Raw genomic sequence first — 26,810 nt, forward strand, 5'->3', positions numbered from 1 at the left:
TTAAATTTATAAAAGGCATCACACATACGTAGAGCATTACGTGGGTTTTATGGTTATTTACATGTTTGTAATACATTGTAGTAACTTTATGGTTTCATCATATTTTACTGTTACTTTTTATTCTTTTAATCAGAAGGAATTGGTTTATCTTATTCCTAGCTGCTCTGGTTTAGAGCTCGGTGCTCCCTGGTGGTTGTGACTTTTCTGATGTTGTGGTTTATATCAATGTTCTGTATTTTATTTAGTTAAATTACGTTGAATCTGGTTATATAAACCTCTCCCTGTACAACCTCTGCAGTACAGCTGCATGAATCCTTGTGTGTCTGTGCTGTTGGTCCTGATACATCTGCTGGGACATCGGAGGGTGCACACTGTATGCATCTTCTGTTGTCTTGTACTAAGCATGTTATTATTGTTATTTGAGCTCTATGTGACTCTTTGCATTGCTGAGATCCAGGACCTTGCAGCTCAATGTCATCTTACAATAAAGAATTATACATTTGAGTACAAATATTCTCAGGAAGGAGATATCATTATCGGAGGGATCTTCACTGTACATTCCTGGGTGAAACTGTGGTGGGACCATGAACCAAGAAGTACTTTCTTAAACCAGATGTGTATAGTGTAAGTGGGAATCAGCATATAAACAGTATAAAAAAGACAAAAAAAAGTCTATATTTCTAGTGGACAATAACTCTTCTACACATATTCTCAGAATATAAGACAATAATGGTTGGAATCTAATCAGATTTTTTGTTCTATTCTCTTTTATGCCGCTAATGCAGAAATATAAAATCAGACATGTCCCTGTTGTGTGTCAGAGGTGATGATGAGTCTGTGTGGATAGTAGCGATACGGTTTGGGCTCTATACGTTGTGCAGATTGCCATGACCATATTGAGTGGGGGTCATGACCCATATTAAGGGTCAAGCTTTTTTTTTTTTTTGTGGCTTGTCTGACCATGAGGGTCACTTGGTATTTGCAGGAATACTGTTTTTATTGGAAATAATAGTTCTGTCATGTATGCCGGCGCTCCATTGGTCTAGTTTTTTCTGTTATATGTCAGTTGATCCCCAATCACAATTTGATATTTTGATCATGACAATTATTTGTACCTTTGTGAGAATATAAACATGGAAGGCTGGGTTCACATACTATATGTCCGGCATCCAGCATAGGTGAACTCAGTCTAGATCTCGATGCAACTGATGCCACAACTGATGACAATTTGTCATTCGTTTTATGTCAATCGGTGTCCATTGATTTTGCATTTTGCAAGCTGCGTTCCCGTCTCCACTGCCCTCCCGTGTGTCCAACCATCTGGCATCAAAATTGAGATGCTGGATGTTCAGTTCTAGCATCAGTTTTCCTCCGGTGCACGCTGGAGGGAAACTGTGCCGGACAACTGATATATGTGAACCCAGCCTATAATATTTTCACAGGACTTTGGGAGCGGGGGACAAGGTTGTATCTGCAGTGTTCTCCATTAGTTATCTTATTCACAGATTTATTCTCCAGTTCTCCATTTCAACTAGCAAATCCCCCCCATAGTTTATTCTTCCTTCTTATAACACAATTGCTGCTGTATATATCTAGTAACACAGTTGTCTTGTATTGTTCCATAGTGCTCATCCCAGAGAATATACACATCTGAGGGCTTTTCTCTTTGCTATAGAAGAAATTAACAATAGTTCAGATATCCTTCCCAATGTCACCCTGGGATATCACATATATGACTCTTGTGGAAATGTGAATAAAGTTATAAAAGATGTTCTGCAGATACTGTCTGGACACACAGTGACAGCTCCAAACTATTCCTGTATGGAGAATGATGCAGTGGTCGGTTTTATTGGGGATTTACATTCTGGTACTACTCTCCCTATGGCCCAGCTGTTAAGCTTATATGGATATACACAGGTGAGTAAAGAAAGTATCTAAGTGTAAATATCTACATAGAGTATCTGAATATTAATACACATTGGGAGGAATTTATCATTGTTTGTAGAAGTTTTTTTAGTTTGTTTTTGTGCGCAAAATTTTGTGCATCGCACATATTTGCGGTTTTTCCGATGTCTATGTCCATGTGTGCTGCAGAGCACTTTATGTCGTTGATACCGATTTATGAACTGTGTTATTTCAACTTATATACCACCTAGGAGGACATGTACAGAAATGTCAGAAGGTAGCCCTGAAGTGCAATCCTTTTTTTTTTTTGTTTAATCTTTTTTATTTCTTGTGGCAAGACTTTTATTGTTCTTCTGCATGTATTTTTCGTTTTGATTATTTTTTGGACCTTTCACAATTCCTTTTTCATTTATGAGCTTCCCAGGTTTAGAGACTTTTTTCCCTGTGACCATTGACAGATTAGCATTTGTGAACTTTGCACTCTAATCTTAATGGCAGCTAGCTAATTGATTAACTATGCTTGTTAATGTCCTCAATTCATGCTGTAGCAATGTTTCCTACAAAAACTATCACCTTTTTTGCCCTTACCCCAGCATAAACAGAGAACATTCAACATTTAAGCAGTGCATCAGCCACATTCCTTCGTGTTGTCTGGATGTTTTAGTGAATTTTGCATGTGATGGACTGAAACAATCCTCCTTTTGAATGGGGTGAACAAACAAATGATCATCCATTTAGGTTCTACCTCACCAATCAACATGTGGTAATGTCCTTTGTGCCTACTATTATGTCCACACATATTTCCTGTGATGTTAGCTTGTAATATTAACAATAACATTGATGATAAATCATAAATGATGTCTATAAGTTGTAAGGAACGGAAGGGTTAACTTGAATTGAGAGATTTTTGTTTGGTCTTGTTGCTTGGGTTACACCTGTCTGGACTGGTCAGCTGACCTAGATTGGAGTCCTGCTCTGGCCACTATATAAGCTGGCAGTCTACTTCCAGTCAGTGCCTGCTAAAGAGCTCAGTTTTGTACTCTAGCTAACCTTCTACTTAATCTGTTATTTCTGGCATTTTTACCCTTTGGATTCGCTCGCTGACTATTTTCTCTGGTATTAGCAATTTGGTACTCTGACAACTCCTGGCTTGACGCGGATAGTGGACTTTGACTTGTGTTAGTGTGTTAGTTTTGCTTTGTTAGTCTGTCTGTGTTCCTACTGTACCCTGACCTGAGTCTGTATTATTGTAGTTTATTGTTTTGACTTTTTTTTACTGTACTTCACTTATTTAGGTAGGGACTGTCTTATTGGTTGTGGACCTGTTATTTAGGACAGGTTTGCAAGTAGCCAGTAGGAGTGGGCGAGAATAGTGTGCACTCCTTCCCTTTCCATTCCTGACATTTCAGCAGGCCAACCATATACCTGTATTTGCCTTATTCCTGCATTATGGAAGCAATCTCTGCTTTGGGCTTGACTTAGCTGGTCCATGATTTAGCTGGTCCATGATTTAGTCATCTCAGTCTCAGTCATCATTAGTCCAGACCTTGTGTCAGGGACCGACCAGGGGACAGGGAGAGTGAGCCCTAAACTGACCCTAAAACATCTCTCCCTGCCTACTTACCCATCAACCCTAAACAGTGGATCCACAACTGGGTGCCGGTCCCTCTCTGAACTAAAGTGCAGTGGGCTTAAAAACATATACTAATAAATAGTCGGCCACAAGCCAGAAACATAACAGGAACATAGAACTCTATAACAGATTAAGTTCAGAGGACACAGATCAGTGAGCAGCAAAGGGGACACTATAGACCAATGGTAAAGCACAGAGGAAAACACTAGCTAAGTGATCATGTACTCTGTGATCAGTGCCGGTATAAATACTCCAAAGATCTGAATAATGAACTAGTAAACAAATAGAGTTCAAATCACCAAACATGGAAACGGATGAGTCTAAACAGACTCCATTAACAGACAGGAATATAGCATAATCCCGCAGAACCTCCAGTAGATACAAAGTCCCCATGGACCGGTAATGGGGATCTATCACTAAGCAGGAATAATCACAATCCCTCAGAACACCTCCAGTAGACACAGAGTCCCCAATGAACAGGTAACAGGGATGCCCAGTTAACTTAGAAAAACAGATACAACAAGATATAATTATAGAACACTGTTCACATTGAACACAAGATAGGAATCACAATCCCTCAGAAAACCTCCAGTAGACACGGTGTTCCCATGGACAGGTAACATGGATATCTAGTTATAGAAACACAGAAAACGGATACAAGAGAAAACACAGTGTGAACAGATACATAGCAGAAAGCATATACAAATCCTAAAACCGACTATGCAAACACAGATTTTAATCAACTAAGATCATGCTATCTAACCATGGGTAAAAGCAAAAAAAATATCAAACATAAATGCAAGGTCCATGCTAAAACAGCGATAGTAGATTAAAAGCTCAAACAAGGAATGTTTTACCAAAGGCTCCATAGCTGCATGTCCAGCATGTTAGCAGCAAGATATCAGGAAGTCCATATGTAATCCGTAATCACCAGCCCAGAGGCTAGAATGAGCTGATCTTAAATAGACACACCCTAAGAGCTATTGGATAGAAAGTCAAAGGTTTTAACTATTTTCAGAACGGGGAACATATCACTGTTAAAACACAATCAATCCAGTAGCCATGTCTGAACACAGACCAAGACAGACATGACACCATGACTCAGAGCCTGCAAGATCAGGAGCAGTTAGTTCAGAGCTTGCTAGCCACAATTCAGGAGCTGGAGTCTGCCCGAACTCAGGTGTCATCTATTCCTGCTTCAGCCCCTGTGGAGCCACAAGTTAGTCTTCCTGACCGATTTTCAGGTAACCGCAAAATGTTCAAAACCTTTTGTGAAAGCTGCAAATTGTACTTCAGGTTAAGGCCTTACACATCTGGTACTGAGGTCCAAAGAGTGGGTATCATTATGTCTCTTTTGCAAGGGGGTTCCCAGGAATGGGTATTTTCCCTTGATGCCGATGCTCCGGAGTTGTCCTCAGTGGACGCCTTATTTTCGGGATTGGATCTTTTGTACGCTGAACCGGACGCCGCTGAGTATGGTGAAAGTCAATTGCGTACATTAACCTCTTAAGCACTCTTGACATACGCTTATGTCATGACACCCTGGTACTTAAGGACCCATGACGTATGCAGACATCATGGAGATTTCTGGTCCCCACCACGCGCCGGGCGGGGATCGGACCGGGATGCCTGCTGAAATCACCGCAGCCGCAGCGCAAACTCCTAGCGGGAAACTCACCGTAACCAGCCAGTGCGAATGTACCCTAAAAACACTACACTAACACATAATAAAGGGTGAAACACAACATATACACCCCCTTACACTGCCCCCCCCCCAATAAAAATGAAAAACGTATTGTATGGCAGTGTTTCCAAAACGGAGATTCCAGCTGTTACAAAACAACAACTCCCAGCATTTCAAGACAGCCACTGACTGTCCAGGCATACTGGGAGTTTAGCAACAGCTGGGGGCACCCTGTTTGGGAATCACTGTCGTAGAATACCCCTATGTCCACCCCTATGCAATCCCTAATTTAGTCCTCAAATGCGCATGGCGCTCTCTCACTTCAGAGCCCTGTCGTATTTAAAGGAAACAGTTTAGGGCCAAATATGTGGTATTTCCATACTTGGGAGAAATTGCACTACAAATTTTGGGGGGCTTTTTCTCCTTTTACCCCTTATGATAAGGAAAAGTTGGGGGCTGCACCAGCTTGTTAGTGTAAAAAAAAAAAAGTTACACTAACATGCTGTTGTTGCCCCATACTTTTTATTTTCACAAGTGTTAAAAGGAAAAAAAAACTCAAAATTTGTAACGCAATTTCTCGTACGAAAATATCCCATATGTGGCCGTAAAATGCTCTGCGGGCGCACAACAAGGCTCAGGAGTGAGAGTGCACTATGTACATTTGAGGCCTAAATTGGTGATTTGCACAGGGGTGGCTGATTTTACAGCGGTTCTGACATAAACACAAAAAAAGAAATACCCACATGTGACCCCATTTTGGAAACTACACCCCTCACGGAATGTAACAAAGGGAATAGTGAGCCTTAACACCCCACAGGTTGTCAGGATCTGGACTGGTATGCAGCGAGGACACTGGAGGTGGATCCTCTGTGTCAGTGAGGTGATGGCGTGGGCCGTACCAGGGGAACGGAATCTAAGGGGTTACTGGTTTTCACCAGAGCTCGCCGCAAAGCGGGATGGACTTGCAGCGGCAGGTAACCCCCAGGTCGTTCCACCCGATAGCGGCTCAACCCCACTGACAGCTGAGACAGGCGCAGTACACAGGGACGATGCAAGAGCAAGGTCGGACAGAGCAGAAGGTCAGGGCAGGCATCAAGAGTAGTAGTCAGGGGCAACAGCAGAAGGTCTGGGTACACAGGCTTGGGAACACACTAAAACTCTTTCTCAGGGCACTAAGGCAACAATATCCGGCGAGGACAGGAACGGGAAGTGGGTTTTTATAGGAATGGGAAGTGATAGACATTGATTGGGCCAGGCACCAATTAATGGTGCACTGGCCCTTTAAATCTCAGAGAGCCGGCGCGCGCGCGCCCCGTGAGAGCGGCGCCTCGTGCGCCGGGACGTGACAGCCGGGGAACGGGACAGGTGAGTGGATAGGGATGCGACCCGCGGGCGGGCGCGTCCCGCTACGCGGATCGCATCCCCGCCGGTGGTGACAGTGCAGCGCTCCCGTTCAGCAGGTCTGACTGGGGCCCTGCAGAGAAGAGAACGCCGCGAGCACTCAGGGGAGGAGCAGGGACCCGGAGCGCTCGGCGTAACAGTACCCCCCCCCTTTGGTCTCCCCCTTTTTTTGGAGCCCAGGAACCTATGGATGAGCTCCTTGTCGAGGATATTGTCCTCGGGCTCCCAAGACCTCTCTTCGGGGCCACAATTCTCCCAGTCAACAAGAATTTTTTTTTTTACCTCTTGGAGACGATGATTTCTTTTACTGCAAAGACATCAGAGGAGCCAGAGACAGGAGCAGGAACGGTGACCTTGGGGGAAAAGCGGTTAAGAACGAGAGGTTTGAGAAGGGAAACATGAAAGGAGTTAGGAATACGAAGAGAAGGAGGAAGATGAAGCTTGTAGGAGACAGAGGTGATTTAACTTTTGACTTTAAATGGTCCAAGGTAACGTGGACCCAGCTTGTAGCTAGGAACATGAAACCGGATATATTTGGCAGAGAGCCACACTTTGTCACCAGGAGCGAAGACAGGATGAGTTCTTCTCTTTTTATCCACATGTCTCTTCATACGAGACGAGGCCAGTAGGAGCGACTTTTGAGTCTCCTTCCAGATAACGGAGAAGTCCCAGGTTACTTCATCCACAGCAGGAACTCCAGAAGAAGTGGGAATGGGGGGGGGGGGCAGAGGGTGACGACCGTACACCACAAAGAATGAGGATTTGGCGGAGGATTCATAATTTTTGAAATTGTACGAGAATTCAGCCCAGGGCAGAAGGTCGACCCAATCATCTTGGCGAGAGGAGACGAAATGTCGCAAGTAGTCACCAAGAATCTGGTTGACTCTTTCCACTTGTCCATTGGATTGGGGGTGATAGGAGGACAAGAAATTTTATTTGATCTTTGATTGATTACAGAGAGCTCTCCAAAATTTTGACACAAATTGAACGCCTCTATCCGAGACGATATGCATGGGAAGCCCGTGAAGACAAAAAATCTGCAGAAAAAATTGCTTCGCCAACTATGGCGCAGAAGGAAGGCCTGGAAGCAGAATGAAGTGAGCCATTTTGGAAAAATGATCAATGACCACTCAGATGACGGTGTTGCCATGGGATAAGGGAAGATCAGTAATGAAATCCATGGCAATTTGCGACCATGGTTGCTCAGGGACGGGCAAAGGAAGGAGGAGTCCGGCAGGCTTCTGGCGAGGGATTTTATCCCGGGCACAAACAGTACAGGCCCGAACAAAATCAGTAACGTCACCCTCTAGTGTAGGCAACCAATACAGACGGGAGATGAGCTGAATGGACTTTTTAATGCCAGCATGACCAGCCAGGTGAGAAGAATGCCCCCATTTGAGGATCTTGAGGCGAAGGCGTGGGGGAACAAAAGTCTTTCCAGGGGGGGGGTTGCCCCAGTGAGGCTGGAGCAGAAGAGACCAGGCACTCAGGCGGAATGATATGCTGCAGAGGGGCTTCAGACTCGGAGGCATCAGAGGAACGAGAAAGGGCGTCTGACATTCTTGTCAGCGGGACGGAAGTGTATCTCGAAGTTGAAGCGGGCAAAAAACAACGACCACCTAGCCTGGCGAGGATTCAGACGCTGAGCGGACTGGAGGTAAGACAGATTCTTGTGGTCAGTGTAAATGACAATGGGGTGTTTGGAACCCTCCAATAGATGTCTCCACTCCTCGAGTGCTAACTTGATGGCCAGAAGTTCACGATCTCCAATAGAGTAGTTCTTTTCTGCCGGGGAAAAAGTATTTGACAAAAAAAACGCAAGTAATGTTACGTCCGGTAGCGTTTTTTTGCAGAAGTATGGCTCCGGCTCCGACTCTGTCTACTTCTAGGAAGAATGGTTTAAACGGATCAGGTCTGGACAGAACTGGTGCAGAGGCGAAGGCATTTTTGAGGCGATGGAAGGCCTCATCCGCTTGTGGAGGCCACGACTTAGGATAAGCATTCTTCCTGGTCAGAGCCACAATAGGGGCCACAATGGTGGAGACGTGGGGAATAAACTGTCGGTAATAGTTGGCGAATCCCAGGAAGCGTTGGATAGCGCAGAATCCAGAAGGGCGTGGCCAATCCAAAACAGCCGACAGTTTATCTGGATCCATTTGAAGCCCTTGGCCTGAGACTAGGTAACCTAGGAAAGGAAGATTGTAGTATTCAAAGAGACATTTTTCGAATTTAGCATACAGGTGGTTTTCACGGAGTCTTTGGAGCACTTGACGGACATGATGACGGTGTTCCTCTAAGTTCGAGGAAAAAATTAAGATGTCATCCAAGTAAACCACAAGACAGGTATACAATAAGTCCCGAAAGATCTCATTAACAAAGTCCTGGAAGACTGCAGGAGCATTGCAGAGCCCAAAGGGCATAACTAGATATTCAAAATGTCCATCTCTGGTATTGAAAGCGGTTTTCCACTCATCACCTTTACGGATGCGAATAAGATTATACTCGCCCCTTAAGTCCAGTTTGGTGAAGATACTTGCTCCGCGTAGACGGTCAAAGAGTTCGGAGATCAAAGGCAGGGGATAGCGGTTTTTGATGGTAATTTTATTTAAACCGCGGTAGTCAATACATGGACGTAAGGATCCATCCTTTTTAGAAACAAAGAAGAACCCTGCTCCAGCAGGGGATGAGGATTTCCGAATAAAACCTCTCTTTAGGTTCTCCTGGATATACTCCGACATGGCTTGAGTCTCTGGGGCTGACAGAGGGTAAATCCTGCCACAGGGCGGAGTGGTACCAGGAAGGAGGTCAATGGGACAATCATAAGGTCTATGAGGAGGTAAGATCTCTGCTTGCTTTTTGCAGAAAACATCTGAAAAGTCCTGGTAAGCCTTGGGAAGGCCTGGTAAAGGTGAAGCCTCAGGGGTTTGACAAGTGGGAGCAGATGTGAGGCATCGCTTGTGACAAGAAGGACCCCAACTTTTGATCTTCCCGGTGGTCCAGTCGAGGGTAGGAGCATGACGTTGGAGCCACGGCAGGCCGAGAAGAACTTCAGAGGTGCAGTTAGGCAGAACGAAAAATTCAATTTTTTCATGGTGAAGACCAATGCTCATGGGCAGGGGTTCAGTGCGGTAGTGCACAGTGCAGTCCAATTTCTCTCCGTTAACAGAAGAGATGAAGAGCGGCTTGACGAGACAGGTAACTGGGATACTGAACCTATTAACGAAAGAGGCCAAGATAAAGTTTCCTGCAGAACCTGAGTCCAAGAAGGCCACTGCTGAGAAGGAGGAGTTGGCGGAAGGAGAAATCCGCACAGGTACAGTCATACGTGGAGAGGCAGAATTCACACCAAGAGTCATTTCACCCTTGTGAAGTAGGTGCGTGCGTATCTCCTGACTCGGAGGGCGGATAGGACAGTCTTTTAGGAAGTGTTCGGTACTTGCACAGTACAGGCATAAATTCTCATTACGGCGGCGAGTCCTCTCTTGTAGGGTCAGGCGAGACCGATCCACTTGTATAGCCTCCTCGGCAGAAGGCACAGGAACAGATTGCAAAGGACGTTGGAAGAGAGGAGCCGGGGAGAAAAACCGCCTGGTGCAAACAAGATCCTTTTCCTGTCGAAGTTCCTGGCGTCTTTCCGAGAAACGCATGTCGATGCGGGTGGCCAAATGGATTAGCTCAGACAGATTAGCAGGAATTTCTCGTGCGGCCAGGACATATTTGATGTTACTGGATAAGCTTTTCTTGAAGGTCGTGCAGAGGGCCTCATTATTCCAGGATAGCTCAGAGGCGAGGGTACAGAACTAGATGGCATATTCACCCACAGAAGAACTCCCTAGGACGAGCATCAGCAAAGCAGTCTCGGCTGAGGAGGCCCGGGCTGGCTCCTCAAAAAGACTACGTACTTCTGAGAAGAAGGACTGGATAGTAGCGGTGGCAGGATCGTTGCGGTCCCAAAGCGGTGTGGCCCATGACAAGACCTTTCCAGACAGGAGACTGACTACGAAAGCCACCTTAGACCGTTCAGTAGGGAATTGGTCCGACATCATCTCCAGGTGTAGGGAACACTAGGACATGAATCCACGGCACTGTTGAGAGTCCCCATCAAACTTGTCCGGTAGAGACAGGCGGAAGCTGGGAGCAGCCACTCGCGGAGGAGGAGATGCAGGAGCTGGCGGAGGAGATGATTGCTGTAGTTGCGGCACAAGCTGTTGCAGCATAACGGTCAGTTGAGTCAGCTGCTGTCCTTGTTGCGCGATCTGTTGTGATTGCTGGGCGACCACAGTGGTTAGGTCAGCGACACTAGGCAGCGGGACCTCAGCGGGATCCATGGCCGGATCTACTGTCAGGATCCGGACTGGTATGCAGCGAGGACACTGGAGGGGGATCCTCTGTGTCAGTGAGGTGATGGCGTGGGCCGTACCAGGGGAACGGAATCTAAGGGGTTACTGGTTTTCACCAGAGCCCGCCGCAAAGCTGGATGGACTTGCAGCAGCAGGTAACCCCCAGGTCGTTCCGCCCCCAAAAGCGGCTCAACCCCACTGACAGCTGAGACAGGCGCGGTACACAGGGACAAGGCAAGAGCTAGGTCGGACGTAGCAGAAGGTCAGGGCAGGCAGCAAGAGTCGTAGTCAGGGGCAACAGCAGAAGGTCTGGGTACACAGGCTTGGGAACACACTAAAATGCTTTCTCAGGGCACTAAGGCAACAAGATCCGGCGAGGACAGGAAGGGGAAGTGGGTTTTTTATAGGAATGGGAAGTGATAGACACTGATTGGGCCAGGCACCAATTAATGGCCCTACAGAGCGGGGCAGCGCGTGCCGGGACGTGACAGCCGGGGAACGGGACAGGTGAGTGGTTGGGATGCGACCCGCGGGCGGGCACGTCCCGCTACTTGGATCGCATCCTCGCCGGCAGTGACAGGTCTGACCGGGGCGCTGCAGAGAAGAGAACGCCGTGAGCGCTCCGGGGAGGAGCAGGGACCCGGAGCGCTCGGCGTAACACAGGTGTTTGACGAATTTTCGTTAAAGTTGTATGTGAAAATGAAAAAACATTTTTTTTTTCACTAAAATGCTGGTGTTACACTACATTTTTCATTTTCACAAGGGAGGATAGGAAAAAAGCCCCTCAAAATTTGTAGCCCCATTTCTTCTCAGTAGGAACATACCCCATATGTGGATGTAAAGTGCTCTGCGGGCGAACTACAATGCTCAGAAGAGAAGGAGCACCATTGGGCTTTTGGCAAGAGAATGTGTCTGAAATTGAAGGCCACATGTGTTTACAAAGCCCTCATAGTGCCAGAACAATGGAACCCCCCCCACATGTGACCCCATTTTGGAAACTTCACCCCTCACGTAATGTAATAAGGGGTACAGTGAGCATTTACGCCCTGCAGCCCACTGTTCCAAAGATCTGTCAAATTCCAGTGGGGTGTAAATACTCACTGCACCCCATATTAAATTCTGTGAGGGGTGTAGTTTCCAAAATAGGGTCACATGTGGGGGGGGGGGGCACTGTTCTGGCAGCACTTCCATTCCAAACATTTTTTTTTCCAAAAGCTCAATGGCGCTCCTTCTCTTCTGAGCATTGTAGTGCGCCAGCAGAGCACTTGACATCCACACATGGGGTATTTCCATACTCAGAAGAGATAGGGTTACAAATTTTGGGTGACAATTTGTCCTATTGTCCTTTGTAAAAAATTTAAAACGAGCACTTTAGTGAAAAAAAAAAAAACATTTCCACATCCAACTTTAACGAAAAGTCGTCAAACACCTGTGGGGTGTTAAGGCTCACTGGACCTCTTGTTACGTGCCTTGAGGGTGTAGTTTCCAAAATAGTATGCCTTGTGTTTTTTTTGTGTGTTTTTTTTGCTGTTCTGGTACCATAGTGGCTTCGTGACATGCCCCCCAAAAACCATTTCAGCAAAATTTGCTTTTCAAAAGCCAAATGTGACTCCATCTCTTCTGAGCATTGTAGTTCGCCAGCAGAGCACTTGACGTCCACTCATGGGGTATTTTCATACTCTGGAGAGATGGGGTTACACATTTTAGGGGGCTTTTTGTCCTATTATGCCTTGTATAAATTTTAAATTTGAGGGAAAAATAGCATTTTAGTGAAAAAAAAATCATTTACACATCCACATTTAATGAATAGTAGCCAAACACATGTGGGGTGTTAAGGCTCACTGGACCCCTTGTTACGTGCCTTGGGGGTTGTTGTTTCCAAAATAGTATGCCATGTGTTTTTTTTTTGCTGTTCTGGCACCATAGGGGCTTCCTAAATGTGACATGCCCCCCAAAAACCATTTCAGAAAAACTCTCTCTCCAAAATCCCACTGTCGCTCCATCCCTTCTGAGCCCTCTACTGCGCCCGCCGAACACTTCACATACACATATGAGGTGCATATTTTAGGAAGTGGTGTGTAGCCTCCAACTGGAATGCTCCAGCCTTGATTTGTCAGTTCAGACTAGGGTTATCTGACCCTGTAAAGGACATGCTTGTTACATATCCCTCTCCTGACACCCTTGACCAAGTCATGACTTTAGCTGTGCGTTTGGACAGATGTTTGTGTCTGTCTCTCCTGTCCTGCTTGATTCTTCTCCTGTCTCTAAATCTGTCCCAGAGGATGAACCTCTGCAGTTAGCATCTATTCGTACCCCAGAAGAATGCAAGAGGTTCCCTCAACTTTATAGCCTGTGTTTTTACTGTGGAGAGGACACTCATTTCATCGCTCCTGTGTCAAGCGTCCGCGTCCAAGTGGCAATTGTGGTGGCCACTTGGGTGCACAGGTCATGCCTCTTAGAGAGCTACGTCTGGCAGAGTTCTTCTGGGAGGCATTGTTCCTACTAATTTACCATCTGATTTTACTTCAAAGAGTTTTTTTAATCTTTTTTTTCCTCTCTTTTTCTGTTTGCGAGGATTACAAGTGGAGAGAGGGTGGAATAACTAAATAATTAGCAGCATATAAATTGCAGCTGTTTGCAGACAGCTGGCCATTTGCATTCACTTCCAGGCAGCGGAAGAGAGAGGTGAATTGCGGTAAATATAAAAAAAACAAGTACACTAAGCGATTGTTGAGCTAGTGATTGTGTCTGTATACAAGAGTGTGAAGTATAAAAGTGAGGGGGCTTAAAATTAAGGGACTTTAAATTCAGGGAGTTTAAATTGAAATATTTGAGAGTTTTCTGTTTGTTTTTTTCTGTTAAATTTTGCAATCCGCAAATCTAGTATGGCCTCCATGTTGTAAAAGGCAGTCCAGTGTGCATCTTGCACAATGTATGCAATTCTTGAATAGCAGTTTGAGGGTGCATATTGTTGTGTGAGATGTGTGTGAGTTGTAAATTTGGAAGCCCAGATCCTGGATCTAGAGGAGAAACCAGCAACACTGAGACGCATTGACAACATGGAGAGGAGTCTCCTGCTCACTGAGCAAGTACTCTCTGGGGTAGAGGTGGGGGAGGATAGTGGGACAGAGGTACAGGACAGTCAGGCAGTTAGCTGGATTACAGTTAGAAAACGGGGTAGAGGGAAAAGTGTCAGGGAGGCTAGTCCTGATCTGGCACACCCCAACAAGTTTGCCCGGTTGGCAGATGAGGGGGATGCCATTTTAGAGCTAGCTGTACTGCAGCAGGACTCTGCCTCCTACCGCCAGGGGGGGGGGGGGGGGGGTCTGCTCCAGTAAGGAGGGAGGGTGGTTTACAAGTATTGGTTGTGGGGGACAGACAGGGCGATCTGTCACAAAGACCGGGATCGCCGAAAAGTGTGTCTTCCTGGCACTGGAGTTTGGCACATCGCGGATCGGGTTTACAGGTTGCTGGGTGGGGCTGGAGAGGACCCAGCAGTCATGGTACATATTGACACCAATGACAAAGTAAGAGGTCATTGGAGTGTCCTTAAAAATGATTTCAGGGATTTAGGCTGCAAGCTTAACCCCTTAAGGACCCAGGACGTCCTGTGACATCCTGGCGGTTTCCGGTCCCTGCCGGGCAGAGATCGGAGGCGGATGCCTGCTGAAATGCTTCAGCAGGCATCCAGGGCAAATGCCGAGGGAGGCCATGTAGGCCCCCCATGTCGGCAATCGTCACAAATCGTGCGGGAAATCGCCCCTGCAATCTACGGCGATACCGGGCTGATCAGGTCTCTAGGACCCGACAGCCCGGTAATTTTGCATGATCCCGGTTGTCACAGACAGCCAGGACGATGCTGAAGTATAGGACCGAGGTGGCAAGCCTGCCTCCTCCTCCTGTCCCCTGCGATTCCTCGGTTAGTTAACCGACCAATCGGAGGGGGGGGTTACTTCCTCCCGCCCTGCCCGGTCCCTGGAAGTCCGGAGAGGACGGGAGGAAGACCGGAGGACGAGGCGGGGGATGGGGGGAGTGCTGGGGCCCGGCCCCGGTACTTACCTCGTCCCTGAAGACCCGGATCCCGGCGGCAGAGACGGCAGCGGTGGCGACAGGTGAGTTGATCTTCGGCGGCGTTGTGGGACCTTTGCAACAGTCCAGACCGCCATAAAGCGATCTGGACTGTTCCATGTGGCCCCCTTACACTACAACTCCCAGCATGCCCAGACAGCCCTTGGCGTCTGGGCATGCTGGGAGTTGCAGTTTTGCAACATCTGGAGGTCCACAGTTTTGAGACCACTGTGCCCTTCCAGATGTTGCAAAACTACACACCCTCAGCATGCCCTTACTGTCCAGGCATGCTGGGAGTTGTAGTTCTGTAACATCTGGCCCTTCAGATGTTGCAAAACTACATCTCCCAGCATGCCTGGACAGTTTTGGCATACTGGGAGTTGAAGTTTTGCAACATCTGGAAGGGCACAGATTGTAAACCACTGTATTAGTAGTCTGCAAACTGTAGTCCTCCAGATGTTGCAAAACTACAACTCCAAGCATGCTGGGAGTTGTAGTTTGGCAACATCTGGCTCTAAAGATGTTGCCGAACTGCTACTTCCAGCATGCCTGAGAATGTTTGGGAGTTGTGGTTTTGCAACAACTGGAGGCACACTGGTTGGGAAACATTGTGTGTTTCCTAACTCAGTGTTTCCCAACCCGTATGCCTCCAGCTGTTGCAAAACTACAACAACCAGCATGCACTGATAGACTGTGCATGCTGGGAGTTGTAGTTTTGCAACAGCTGGAGGTTCTCACCCCCCCCCCCCTGTGAATGTACAAGGTACATTCACATGGGCAGGGGCTTAAAGTGAGTATCAGGCTGCAAGTTTGCGATTCAGCTAATTTTGCGCGGCAGCTCAAACTCGCAGCGGGAAACCCCCGCCCGTGCGACTGTACCCTAAAAACACTACACTACACTAACACAAAATAAAATAAAACGTAAAAAACACTACATATACACATACCCCTACACAGCCCCCCTCCCAATAAAAATGAAAAACGTCTGGTACACCACTGTTTCCAAAATGGAGCCTCCAGCTGTTGCAAAACAACAACTCCCAGTATTGCTGGACAGCCGTTGACTGTCCAAGCATGCTAGGAGTTTTGCAACAGCTGGAGGCACCCTGTTTGGGAATCACTGGCGTAGAATACCCCTATGTCCACCCCTATGCAAATCCCTAATTCAGGCCTCAAATGCACATGGCGCTCTCTCACTTTGGAGCCCTGTCGTATTTCAAGGCAACAGTTTAGGGTCACATATAGGGTATCACCGTACTCGGGAGAAATTGCCTAACACATTTTGGGGGGCTTTTTCTCCTTTCACCCCTTATGAAAAGTTGAAGTTGGGGTCTACACCAACATGTTAGTGTAAAAAAATATATTTTTTACACTAACATGCTTGTGTTGCCCTATACTTTTAATTTTGACAAGAGGTAAAAGGGAAAAAAGCCCCCCAAAATTTGTAATGCAATTTCTCCAGACTACCGAGATACCCCATATGTGGGCACAAAGTGCTCTGGGGGCACACAACAAGGCCCAGAAGGGAGAGTGCACCATGTAAATTTGAGGTGATTTGCACAGGGGTGGCTAATTGTTACAGCGGTTTTGACAAACGCAAAAAAAATGTGACCCCATTTCGTAAATTACACCCCTCACAGAATGTAATGAGGGGTGCAGTGAGAATTTACCCCCCACTGGTGTCTGACAGATTTTGGAACAGTGGGCTGTGCAAATTAAAAATTTTGTACAGCCCACTGTTCCAAAGATCTGACAGACACCAGTGGGGGGTAAATGCTCACTGTACCCCTTGTTAAGTTCCTCAAGGGGTCTAGTTTCCAAAATGGTATGCCATGTGGGGGTTATTTTGCTGTCCTGGCACCATAGGGGCTTCCTAAATGCGACATGCCCCCCGAGCAAAATTTGCTCTCAAAAATATGACTCCTTCTTTTCTGAGCATTGTAGTTCGCCCGTAGTGCACTTCAGGTCAACTTATGGGGTACCTCAATACTCAGAAGAGATGGGGTTACAAACTTTGCAAAAATGTGAAATTTGGGGGGGAAACACACATTTTAGTGAATTTTTTTTTTTCTTTTTACGTATGCAAAAATCGTGAAACACCTGTGGGGTATAAAGGCTCACTTTATTCCTTGTTACGTTCCTCAAGGGGTCTAGTTTCCAAAATGGTATGCCATGTGGTTTTTTTTTGCTGTTCAGGCACCATAGGGGCTTCCTAAATGCGACATGCCCCCCAAAAACCATTTCAGAAAAACGTACTCTCCAAAATTACCTTGTCTCTCCTTCGCTTCTGAGCCCTCTACTGCGCCTGCCGAACACTTTACATAGACATATGAGGTATGTGCTTACTCGAGAGAAATTGGGCTACAAATATAAGTATACATTTTCTCCTTTTACCCCTTGTAAAAATTCAAAAATTGGGTCTATAAGAACATGCGAGTGTAAAAAATAAAGATAGTGAATTTTCTCCTTCACTTTGCTGCTATTCCTGTGAAACACCTAAAGGGTTAAAACACTGACTGGATGTCATTTTGAATACTTTGATGGGTGCAGTTGTTATAATGGGGTCATTTGTGGGGTATTTCTAAGATGAAGATCCTTCAAATCCACTTCCAATATGAACTGGTCCCTGAAAAATTGTGATTTTGGAAATTTTGTGAAAAATTGGAAAATTGCTGCTGAACTTTGAAGCCCTCTGGTGTCTTCCAAAAGTAAAAACACGTCAATTTTATGATGCAAACATAAAGTGGACATATTGTATATGTGAAAACATTTTTTTAATTTGGAATATCCATTTTCCTTACAAGCAGAGCGCTTCAAAGTTAGAAAAATGCTAAATTTTTCTATTTTTCATCAAATTTTGGGATGTTTCACCAAGAAAGGATGCAAGTTACCACAAAATGTTACCACTATGTTAAAGTAGAATATGTCACGAAAAAACTGAATGATAACTAAAGGCATTCATGAGTTATTAATGTTTAAAGTGTCAGTGGTCAGATGTGCAAAAAATGGCCGGGTCCTAAGGTGTAAAATGGCTGGGTCCTTAAGGGGTTAAGGCAAGGACTTCCAAGGTTGTATTTTCTGAAATATTACCTGTACCACGAGCCACACCAGAGAGGCAGCGGGAGATTAGGGAGGTAAACAAGTCGCTCAGAAGCTGGTGTAGGAAGGAGGGGTTTGGATTCATGGAGAACTGGGCCGACTTTGCTGTCTGATACCGTAGGGACGGGCTGCACCTCAATGAGGAGGGGGCAGCTGTGCTTGGGGAGAAGATGGCTGGAAGGGTGGAGGAGTGTTTAAACTAGGGAATGGGGGGGGAGGGAACCTACAACATAGAGTGGGAAGATAGTGTATATAGAGGGGGGGACTTAATAATGTACTTGGGGGTGGAGCGGAGGGAGGGGTTAGAATAGTTCTTAGGGATAGGCATCATAGGAAAAAAAAACACCATTGAATTGCATGTTGACTAATGCCAGAAGTCTGTCCAATAAAACTGACGAACTGGAGTTGAAAATTTCTGAGGAGGATTATGACATAGTGGGTATAACAGAGACAGATCCAGGGATTTATTCTGACTGCCATATTTGGAGTTGGGATTTTTACCTCTAGTATGAGTTTATATATTTTTTTTGCCTTCCTCTGAATCAACTCAGTAGGGACTCATTAGTGTTATAGGTTCAACTTGATGGACTCTGGTCTTTTTTCAACCTTATGAACTATGTTACTATGTTCCTATGTTACTATTATTAAGCCTGTTTTGCATCAGCCTCTGGTTAAATCGGTGTCTTGTGACATTGTGACGGTGTCTTGTGACACGGTGTCAGTGTAGTAATGAGGATCTGGAGGATGACTGTGAAGACACCAATAAGTGGTGTGATTCGGAGGATGAGGATACAGATGAAGACATTGATGGTCCATCTGTATCCAAGTCAAGACTTTTATACTTCAGGTGCTTAACCTCCTCAGGGCGCCGGGCGTATGCATACGCCCTGCATCCCGAGTCCTTAAATCATTCAGCAGGCATCCCGGCACATAGCCCAGGGGGGTCCTGAGACCCCCCCTATGTCGACGATCGCAGAAAATCGCATATCAATTCAGACATGCGATTTTCTGCTATTCTGGGCTGATCGGGTCTCTGGTGATCGGAGCCAAATGCTTTCTGGGCATACTGGGAGTTGTTGTTTTGCCACATCTGGAGGGTCACAGTTTGGAGACCACTGTTACAGTGGTGCGCAAACGATCGCCCTCCAGATGTTGCCAAACTACAACACATGGCATGCCTAGACTGCCCAGGCATGCTGGGAGTTGTAGTTCTGTAACATCTGTCCCTTCAGATTTTGCAATTTTCAGGACATTTTTGAAAATTGCTGCTATACTTTGAAGCCCTCTAATTTTTTCACAAAGCAAAAATATGTCCATTTTATGATGCCAACATATAGTGGAAATATTGTATTTGTGAATACAAATTTAATGTATTGGGAATTTGAAGATAAAAGGAAGTGGGTAGTGGTTCTTTACTTTAATTTTATTCAAGCCTTGGTAGTCAATGCAAGGTAGCCAGGACCCATCTTTTTTCTCACAAAGAAGAAATTGGCTCTGGCAGGGGAAGAGGAGTCCTCATAAACCCCTTCTGAAGGTTCTCCTGGATATTATTAGACATGGCCAGAGTTTCAGGGACTGACGAAGGGTAAATTCTGCCTCTGGTAGGAGTGGTGCTGGGCAGTAAGTCAATAGGACAATCGTAGGGACGATGTGGTGGCAACACTTCGGCTTGCTTTTCACTGAAGACATCAGCATAGTCCTGAAGAAAGGAAGGCAAACCAGACATAGGACGAGAGAATGGTTCCAATTTTGAGATACGTATGGGGATACAGTTGTTGTTGCAATGCGGGCCCCAGCGAAGAACTTCTCCAGGGAAGCATCAATAAAATTTCCCATGGAGCCAGAGTCCAAAAAGACAAGAACGGAGTTGATCTCTTTGGAGGGTAGGAAAAGCTGGACCATCATATTTAAGCACGGAGAGGTGATTTTCACTTCTAGGGAGGCCTCTAGCACAAATCCTAGGTGCGAGCGTTTCCCTGTGACTGAGGACAAAGAGGATAATCTTTTAGGAAGTGATCCGCACTTGTGCAGTATAGGCATAGATTCTCAGTTTGTCGGAGAGTTCTTTCCTGTGGGATCAGGCGAGACCAATCCATCTGCATAGCCTCCACTGCGGGAGGCAACGTAGAAGGTTGCGGTTGCTGCTGGAAGACAGGTGCCAGACGAGGAAAGCGCCGAGGTTGTGCAGACTCCCTTTCTTGGCGTAGTTCCTCACGTCGCTCTGAGAAACGGATATCAATTTGGGATGCCAACTGTATAAGTTCATTCAGATTAGATGGCAATTCCCGAGCAGTGAGAACATCCTTGATTTGACTTGATAATCCTCTCTTGAAGGTGGCACAAAGAGCTTCATCCTTCCATGCCAACTCTGATGCCAGGGTACGAAACCGAATGGCATACTCGCCCACAGAGGAGTTGCCCTGAGTAAGACTCAGCAATGCTGTCTCACCGAAGGAAGCTCGTGCAGGTTCTTCGAAGACACCCCGAAATTCCGTCAGAAACGCCAGGAGATTGGTTGTGGGGGCATCACTGTGATCCCAAAGCAGAGTTGCCCAGGCCAAAGCCCTTCCAGAGATAAAGGTCCTTTTCCTCTTGAAGCTCCTGGTGTCTTTCAGAAAAACGCTTGTCGATGCGGGTGGCCAAAAGGATAAATTCAGACAGGTTAGCTGGAATTTCTCGTGCGGCCAGTACATCTTTGATGTTGCTGGATAAGCCTTTTTTAAAGGTCGCGCAGAGGGCTTCGTTGTTCCAAGATAATTCAGAGGCGAGGGTACGAAATTGGATGGCGTATTCGCCTACAAAAGAATTTCCTTGGACCAGGTTCAGCAAGGCTGTTTCGGCAGAGGAGGCCCGGGCTGGCTCCTCGAAGACACTACGGACTTCAGTGAAGGACTGGACAGTGGCTGTGGCAGGATCATTGCGGTCCCAGAGCGGTGTGGCCCAAGACAAGGCCTTTCCAGACAGAAGACTAACTACGAAAGCCACCTTAGACCGTTCTGTAGGAAATTGGTCTGACAACATCTCCAAATGTAGGGAACATTGACACAGGAAACCACGGCAGAGTCTAGAGTCCCCATCAAATTTGTCCGGCAGGGACAAGCGGAGGCTAGGAGTGGGCACTCGCTGCGGAGGAGATGCAGGAGCTGGCGGAGGAGATGGTTGCTGCTGTAGCAGTGGCAGAAGTTGCTTAAGCATGGCGGTCAACTGCGACAGCTGCTGTCCTTGTTGGGCGATTTGTTGGGATTGCTGGGAGACCACCGTGGGTAGGTCAGCGAGACTTGGCAGCGGCACCTCAGCGGGATCCATGGCCGGATCTACTGTCAGGACTCGGCAGGCTGGAGGTGGATCCTCTGTGTCAGAGAGGGATTGGCGTGGACCGTACCGGTGGACCGTTTCTAAGTTGCTACTGGTATTCACCAGAGCCTGCCGCAAAGCGCGATGGTCTTGCAGCGGCGGTAGCAACCAGGTCGTATCCACTGGTAACGGCTCAACCTCTCTGACTGCTGAGACAGGCACAGTACAGAAGGACAAGGCAAGAGCAAGGTCGGACGTAGCAGAAGGTCAGGGCAGGCAGCAAGGGTTGTAGTCAGGGGCAACAGCAGAAGGTCTAGAACACAGGCTTGGGAGATACACAAAACGCTTTCGCTGGCACAAGGCAACAAGATCCGGCAATACTGGGAAGGGGAAGTGAGGTTGTATAGGCGTGGAGCAGGTGGGAGCTAATTACAGTGATTGGGCCAGGCACGCCCTAGAGAGCGGAGCGGCGCGCGCCAGAGCGTGACAGCCGGGGACCGGGACAGGTAAGTAGCTTGAGATGCGATTCGCGAGTGGGCGTGTCCCGCTTTGCGAATCACATCCCCGTCGGCAGTGTCAGTGCAGCGCTCCCGGTCAGCAGGACTGACCGGGGCGTTGCAGAGAGGAGAATGCCGCGAGCGCTCCGGGGAGGAGCAAGGACCCGGAGCGCTCGGCGTAACACAAGTCACTTGGCTCAAAGTCAGCAGCTCTTAAAGGGGTACTCCAGTGGAATTTTTTTTTAAATCAACAGGTGCCAGAAAGATTTGTAAATTGCTTCTATAAAAAAAATATTTTTCCTTCCAGTACTTATCAGCTGCTGTATGCTGCACGGTAACTTCTTTTCTTTTTGAATTTATTTTCAGTCTGACCACAGTGCTCTCTGCTGACACTTCTGTCCATGTCAGGAACTGTCCAGAGCAGGAGAGGTTTGCTATGGGGATTTTCTCCTGCTCTGGACAGTTCCTGAAATGGGCAGAGGTGTCAGCAGAGAGCACTGTGGTCAGACAGAAAATAAATTTAAAAAAAAGAATTTCCTGTGGAACATACAGCAGCTCAAGTACTGTAAGGATTAAGATTTTTAAATAAACATAATTATAAATAAATCTGTTTAACTTTCCGGCACCAGTTCATTAAAAAAATATATATATATTTCCATTGCAGTACCCCTTTAAAGGGGGAAGATGATGGTGGACACCCTTGAGGCTTAGCCTAGTTACATTTTGACCTTAATATTTTGACCAGGAAGCATTGTTTGTTAAATCAAGTTCCATTACACTTTTGGAAGATATGCAAAGTAAATTCTTTAAAGCAACATATCCACCTTGGCCCTTGACATTAGATTGAATTTGAGCAATTGGAGAGAGAGTAGACACATGTGAATTTCAGAATGAAAAACCCTGGGGGGGTGTTGCTAGGCGCGCTGGCGGAGAGACGCGCATAGAGTGAGCTCCTGTGAAGGTCGAGTCTTTGTGGGCAAATATTGAGATATGGGAGGCAAAAATAAATTCAAGAAACCACTAGCATCCTCTACGACCACCAGAGAAACTGCAGGCTCCATCACGGGCTTTCTAGTGCCACTGTCCCCACACATGGAGCCCCCGCAGCAGCACTGCAGCACCCAGATGCAGGCCCACTGCAGACTCCACAGGCTCGCTTGCAAGCAGCCCAGAGTTCCTCCACTAACCTTGCCGCACCGTAAACCTACCGACACTGCCCTGGGGACCTGCACGCAGCACAGATACCAGAGCACCCGATGGACAGCGGACTACAACACACTGCCGAGTATGAGGTGAGCGGCGGGATCCAAGATGTCACCCATGTAGTACCTGAGTGGCAGCTCTGTGCCGCGGACTTCCCCACGCTCCAACCACTGCTGGCCTCAGTGCGCTCGCCGCAGCAAGCAGCTCTACACCTCCATAACCCCAAAACAGCGACATTAAGCACCTCTGCAGATGCTCCACAATTATGTGCCAACAATGCAAACACTGCTCCTCCTGTTGAGCATCAGGGCATGCCGCCCACTATCACTACCTCTGCCCTGAAAGGCTCTCGCCCCCTAGTGGGCCCTGCCGCCATTATCTCTTCAGAAACCCTTCCTCCTGCCCCACATCAAAATGAAGATAGCTATCTCCCTTCTCAAACCTTCTCCAAGGGACTTGCAGTAACCCCTGCTCATCGAGACTTTACCACCTGCGGCCCGTACCCTGGTGCTGTGGGCATGGTCCACAGCCCTGCCCCTGTGCCTGGACCCCCTTCCCAGGATGTCACAAATTGGATGCCCCATGAAGAGGTGAATGCCCGCCACTGCTCAACAGAATCACAAGACTCCTCTGTCAGTGGAGATCTTTCAGCCTTCTGGGGTGAAAGTCCACCCGCTAAAAAAGAAACTGTTTAAAACGCCAATGAAACATGCTCACGGAAAAGGACTTGCCCCAGACTATTCATCTTCTGACGATTCTCATGGCTCTGCGACAAACTCTCCTCGCCGCACTCCAGCCAGGCAACCACACACGCCTGGCACCTCTCCTGACCTGCCTGCTACACCAGTACTATGTCACCTGCCTTCCCCAGAAATGGCAGCAGACACCCTGAAACATCACCTAGAACTTCAAGTGTTACTGGCACTACTACCAACTAAACAAGATTTGCTCACTATGGCGTCCGATCTCAGAATGGCCTGGTAACAAGATCTGAAACCAGTGACCTCTCAGGCACACTCCAGAGGCTCTTCAACGAAATACTCAAGAAACCACCTGACAATCCTATAGAACTCGATAGAGCGCACAGGGCCCTGATGGCGAAAAGCCCTGATCCTAACAAACCTTGAGATGTCATATGCCGTGTCCATCATTTTACCCAAAAAGATGAGATAATGCGCAAGGCCCACACCCTCAAAACCCTAACATACAATGGGACTGAAATTCATCTTTTCCCGGACCTATCTCTCTGTACTCTCAAGTTGAGGGCGTCTCTGAGACCTCTCCTACAAGCCCTTACTAACTCTCAAATAACATATCGCTGGGGGTTTCCATTTGCCCTGACAGCAAAATATTGGACTATGGTAGCGACACTCCGTCGCCCTGATGATCTACCTAGATTCCTAGCGACCTTTCAACTGCCGAATGTATCTCTACCTGACTGGAGTCCCTTGTTCCTCACTTCAGCGATGCTTCTACCCACGGCGCTGCCTAGCCCTTCCTCCCCTGGAAGTACAGAAAGGGGCCTGATGCCTGACCCAAAGCAACAACGCCAGAAGAGAAAGACTTGAGGGTGTGTGCAAAAGTATCATGTTGTCTTACTTATACCTTGATTCTCCAGTTTGGTGATCCGACACTGAGCATAATGCTCACGGGTTCCCCCACTCTCCTTAGTACTGGACCCCTGTCCACTTACTCCCATAGCTTTCCCCGGTTCAGTCCTTGAACACTTCACTACATGCCTCCCATCCACACTTTCCCATAGGGTATACCACCCGCCCAGAGATTATTAAGCCTACTGTACACCTCTTGTCCCATGTTAGGCTACTTGCCTGATCATATGACTCTGACCTTCGATCACCAGGTTCCTGTTTACTATTGATGGTTCTTGTCTATGACTCGTCGGCTAGTTGCCGGAACTACTACTACGTTATCCCCGCTAGGTCAACGGTCGGACTGGTTCGGACCCTTTGTTTAGCCCTTATGGCTTTCTTCTATAGTCCCTTTGCCGCCATGCCTATGTGGCTGCTTCTCTTTCTGTCTACCCCTTCCCCTTCTCATCTCTCTACTTTTTTCTGTTGCAGATTCTTTGGTAAACCTTTGCCTCGCAGACTGGATGCCCTCCTGCCCTCGGAACCCCACAATGAGTGTTACCACCCACACACATATGATGATGGCGGCTGACATCAAGTTAGCCTCCTTAAACACAAAGGGCTTTAACACACCTGAGAAATGAACACAAACTTTATACGCCTTTCACAGACAAAAAGTTCATATTCTGGCCCTCCAAGAAATACACTTTAAAAAAGAACACCTTCCCAAACTGACCAACAGACACTATACACAGTGGCTACATAGCCATAACCCTGAAGCCAGGACGAAAGAAGTATCCCTTGCCTTCCACCGCTTCCTCCCGGTGAAGGCACTTTCCTCCTGTGTAGATCCAAACGTGAGGTAAATTTTTGACAACTGTGATATATCGGGGCAATGCCTAACTGTAGCTTCCATATTCGCTCCCAATCATGGCCAGATCCCTTTCCTATTGAAAAAATGCTGGAAACCTGGTCCTCCTTTGCAATTGGCCCAATATTCCTATATGGAGACCTCAACCTCCCATTCTTCGATTGTCTCCTCTATGGGCAGATCAAATATCTCCCACAGTAAACTTAGGGCACTTAGAACCAGACTTTACAGCCTCCAACTTAGCGATGTGGGGTGATCGCTCAACCCACAGGAAAAAGACTACAAGTTTTACTCTACCCCACACCACTCGTATAGCCGCATTGACCATATATTCTGTCCCCATCACCTCCTTTCCTCGATCCACTCAGCCAATATAGGTATGTGACTTTCACGGACCACGCGCTGGTGTTTTGCACCTTCTCGCTCCCCTCTTTTGCCAAGCCTCATTCAACATAGAAACTCAATGATTCTCTCCTCTGGACTCGCTGTGTCTCCAAGACCTGAAAGACACCATACAACATTTCACGCATGATCACATTTCTGAGCCCTCTTCCCCGATGCTTAAGGGGGAAGCCCTTAAATGCGTCCGAAGAGGTATTTTCATGAAACATGGGGCTCGGCTGAAGAGGGCGGCCTCTACTAAGATGCATACACTTCTTCAGGACCTTAAGAGACTGGAAACACAACACGAACTACAGGAAGTGACTTACTGTGACCTCCGCCCAATGAGTCAAGACCTGCTGGATCTATTCAATAGGAGTCGTCGTCACTATAGACAAGTGACGGGATGACTATTTTATGAATGGAGCAAAAAGTCAGAACGCCCTCAGAGACAAGAAGTCCAGACTTTTTGTCCCTCAAATTAGATCTTCCCTTGACCAAATATCTCACCTCACCCCAGATATCCTATCGGCGTTCCGTCAGTACTACTTGGATCTGTATAACCTACCGTCCCCTCAACCCCGAACCACGCTGGGGCCTTCCGCACCCTCCTTGAATCAGTATATCGCTGATACTGCACTTCCCACCCTCACTGCGGAGACCCTCCAACAACTGGAAGCGCCTTTCTCAGCGGAGTAATTAGGAACAGCTATCTCTTCCATGCCAGCGGGTAAGAGTCCGGGACCTGATGGTTACACGGCTACATAGTTACATAGTTAGTAAGGTTGAAAAAAGACATACGTCCATCAAGTTCAACAAGGGTATTGAAGGGTAGGAGTGTGGCG

At 47.1% G+C, this 26,810-nt stretch overlaps 1 protein-coding gene across 1 annotated transcript in view; it reads left to right on the forward strand.

The window, feature by feature from the left end:
* The first annotated feature begins 403 nt into the window (after positions 1 to 403).
* Positions 404 to 26,810, forward strand: part of LOC130364299 (vomeronasal type-2 receptor 1-like) — a 95,626-nt gene continuing 69,219 nt past the window's right edge. The window contains exons 1-2 of the mRNA XM_056568813.1: positions 404 to 624; positions 1,626 to 1,917. Coding sequence (XP_056424788.1) covers positions 404 to 624; positions 1,626 to 1,917 — 513 coding nt within the window. The remainder of the gene's footprint in view (positions 625 to 1,625; positions 1,918 to 26,810) is intronic.

The sequence above is a fragment of the Hyla sarda genome, chromosome 1 (genome assembly GCF_029499605.1).
Source record: "Hyla sarda isolate aHylSar1 chromosome 1, aHylSar1.hap1, whole genome shotgun sequence".
NCBI lineage: Eukaryota > Metazoa > Chordata > Amphibia > Anura > Hylidae > Hyla > Hyla sarda.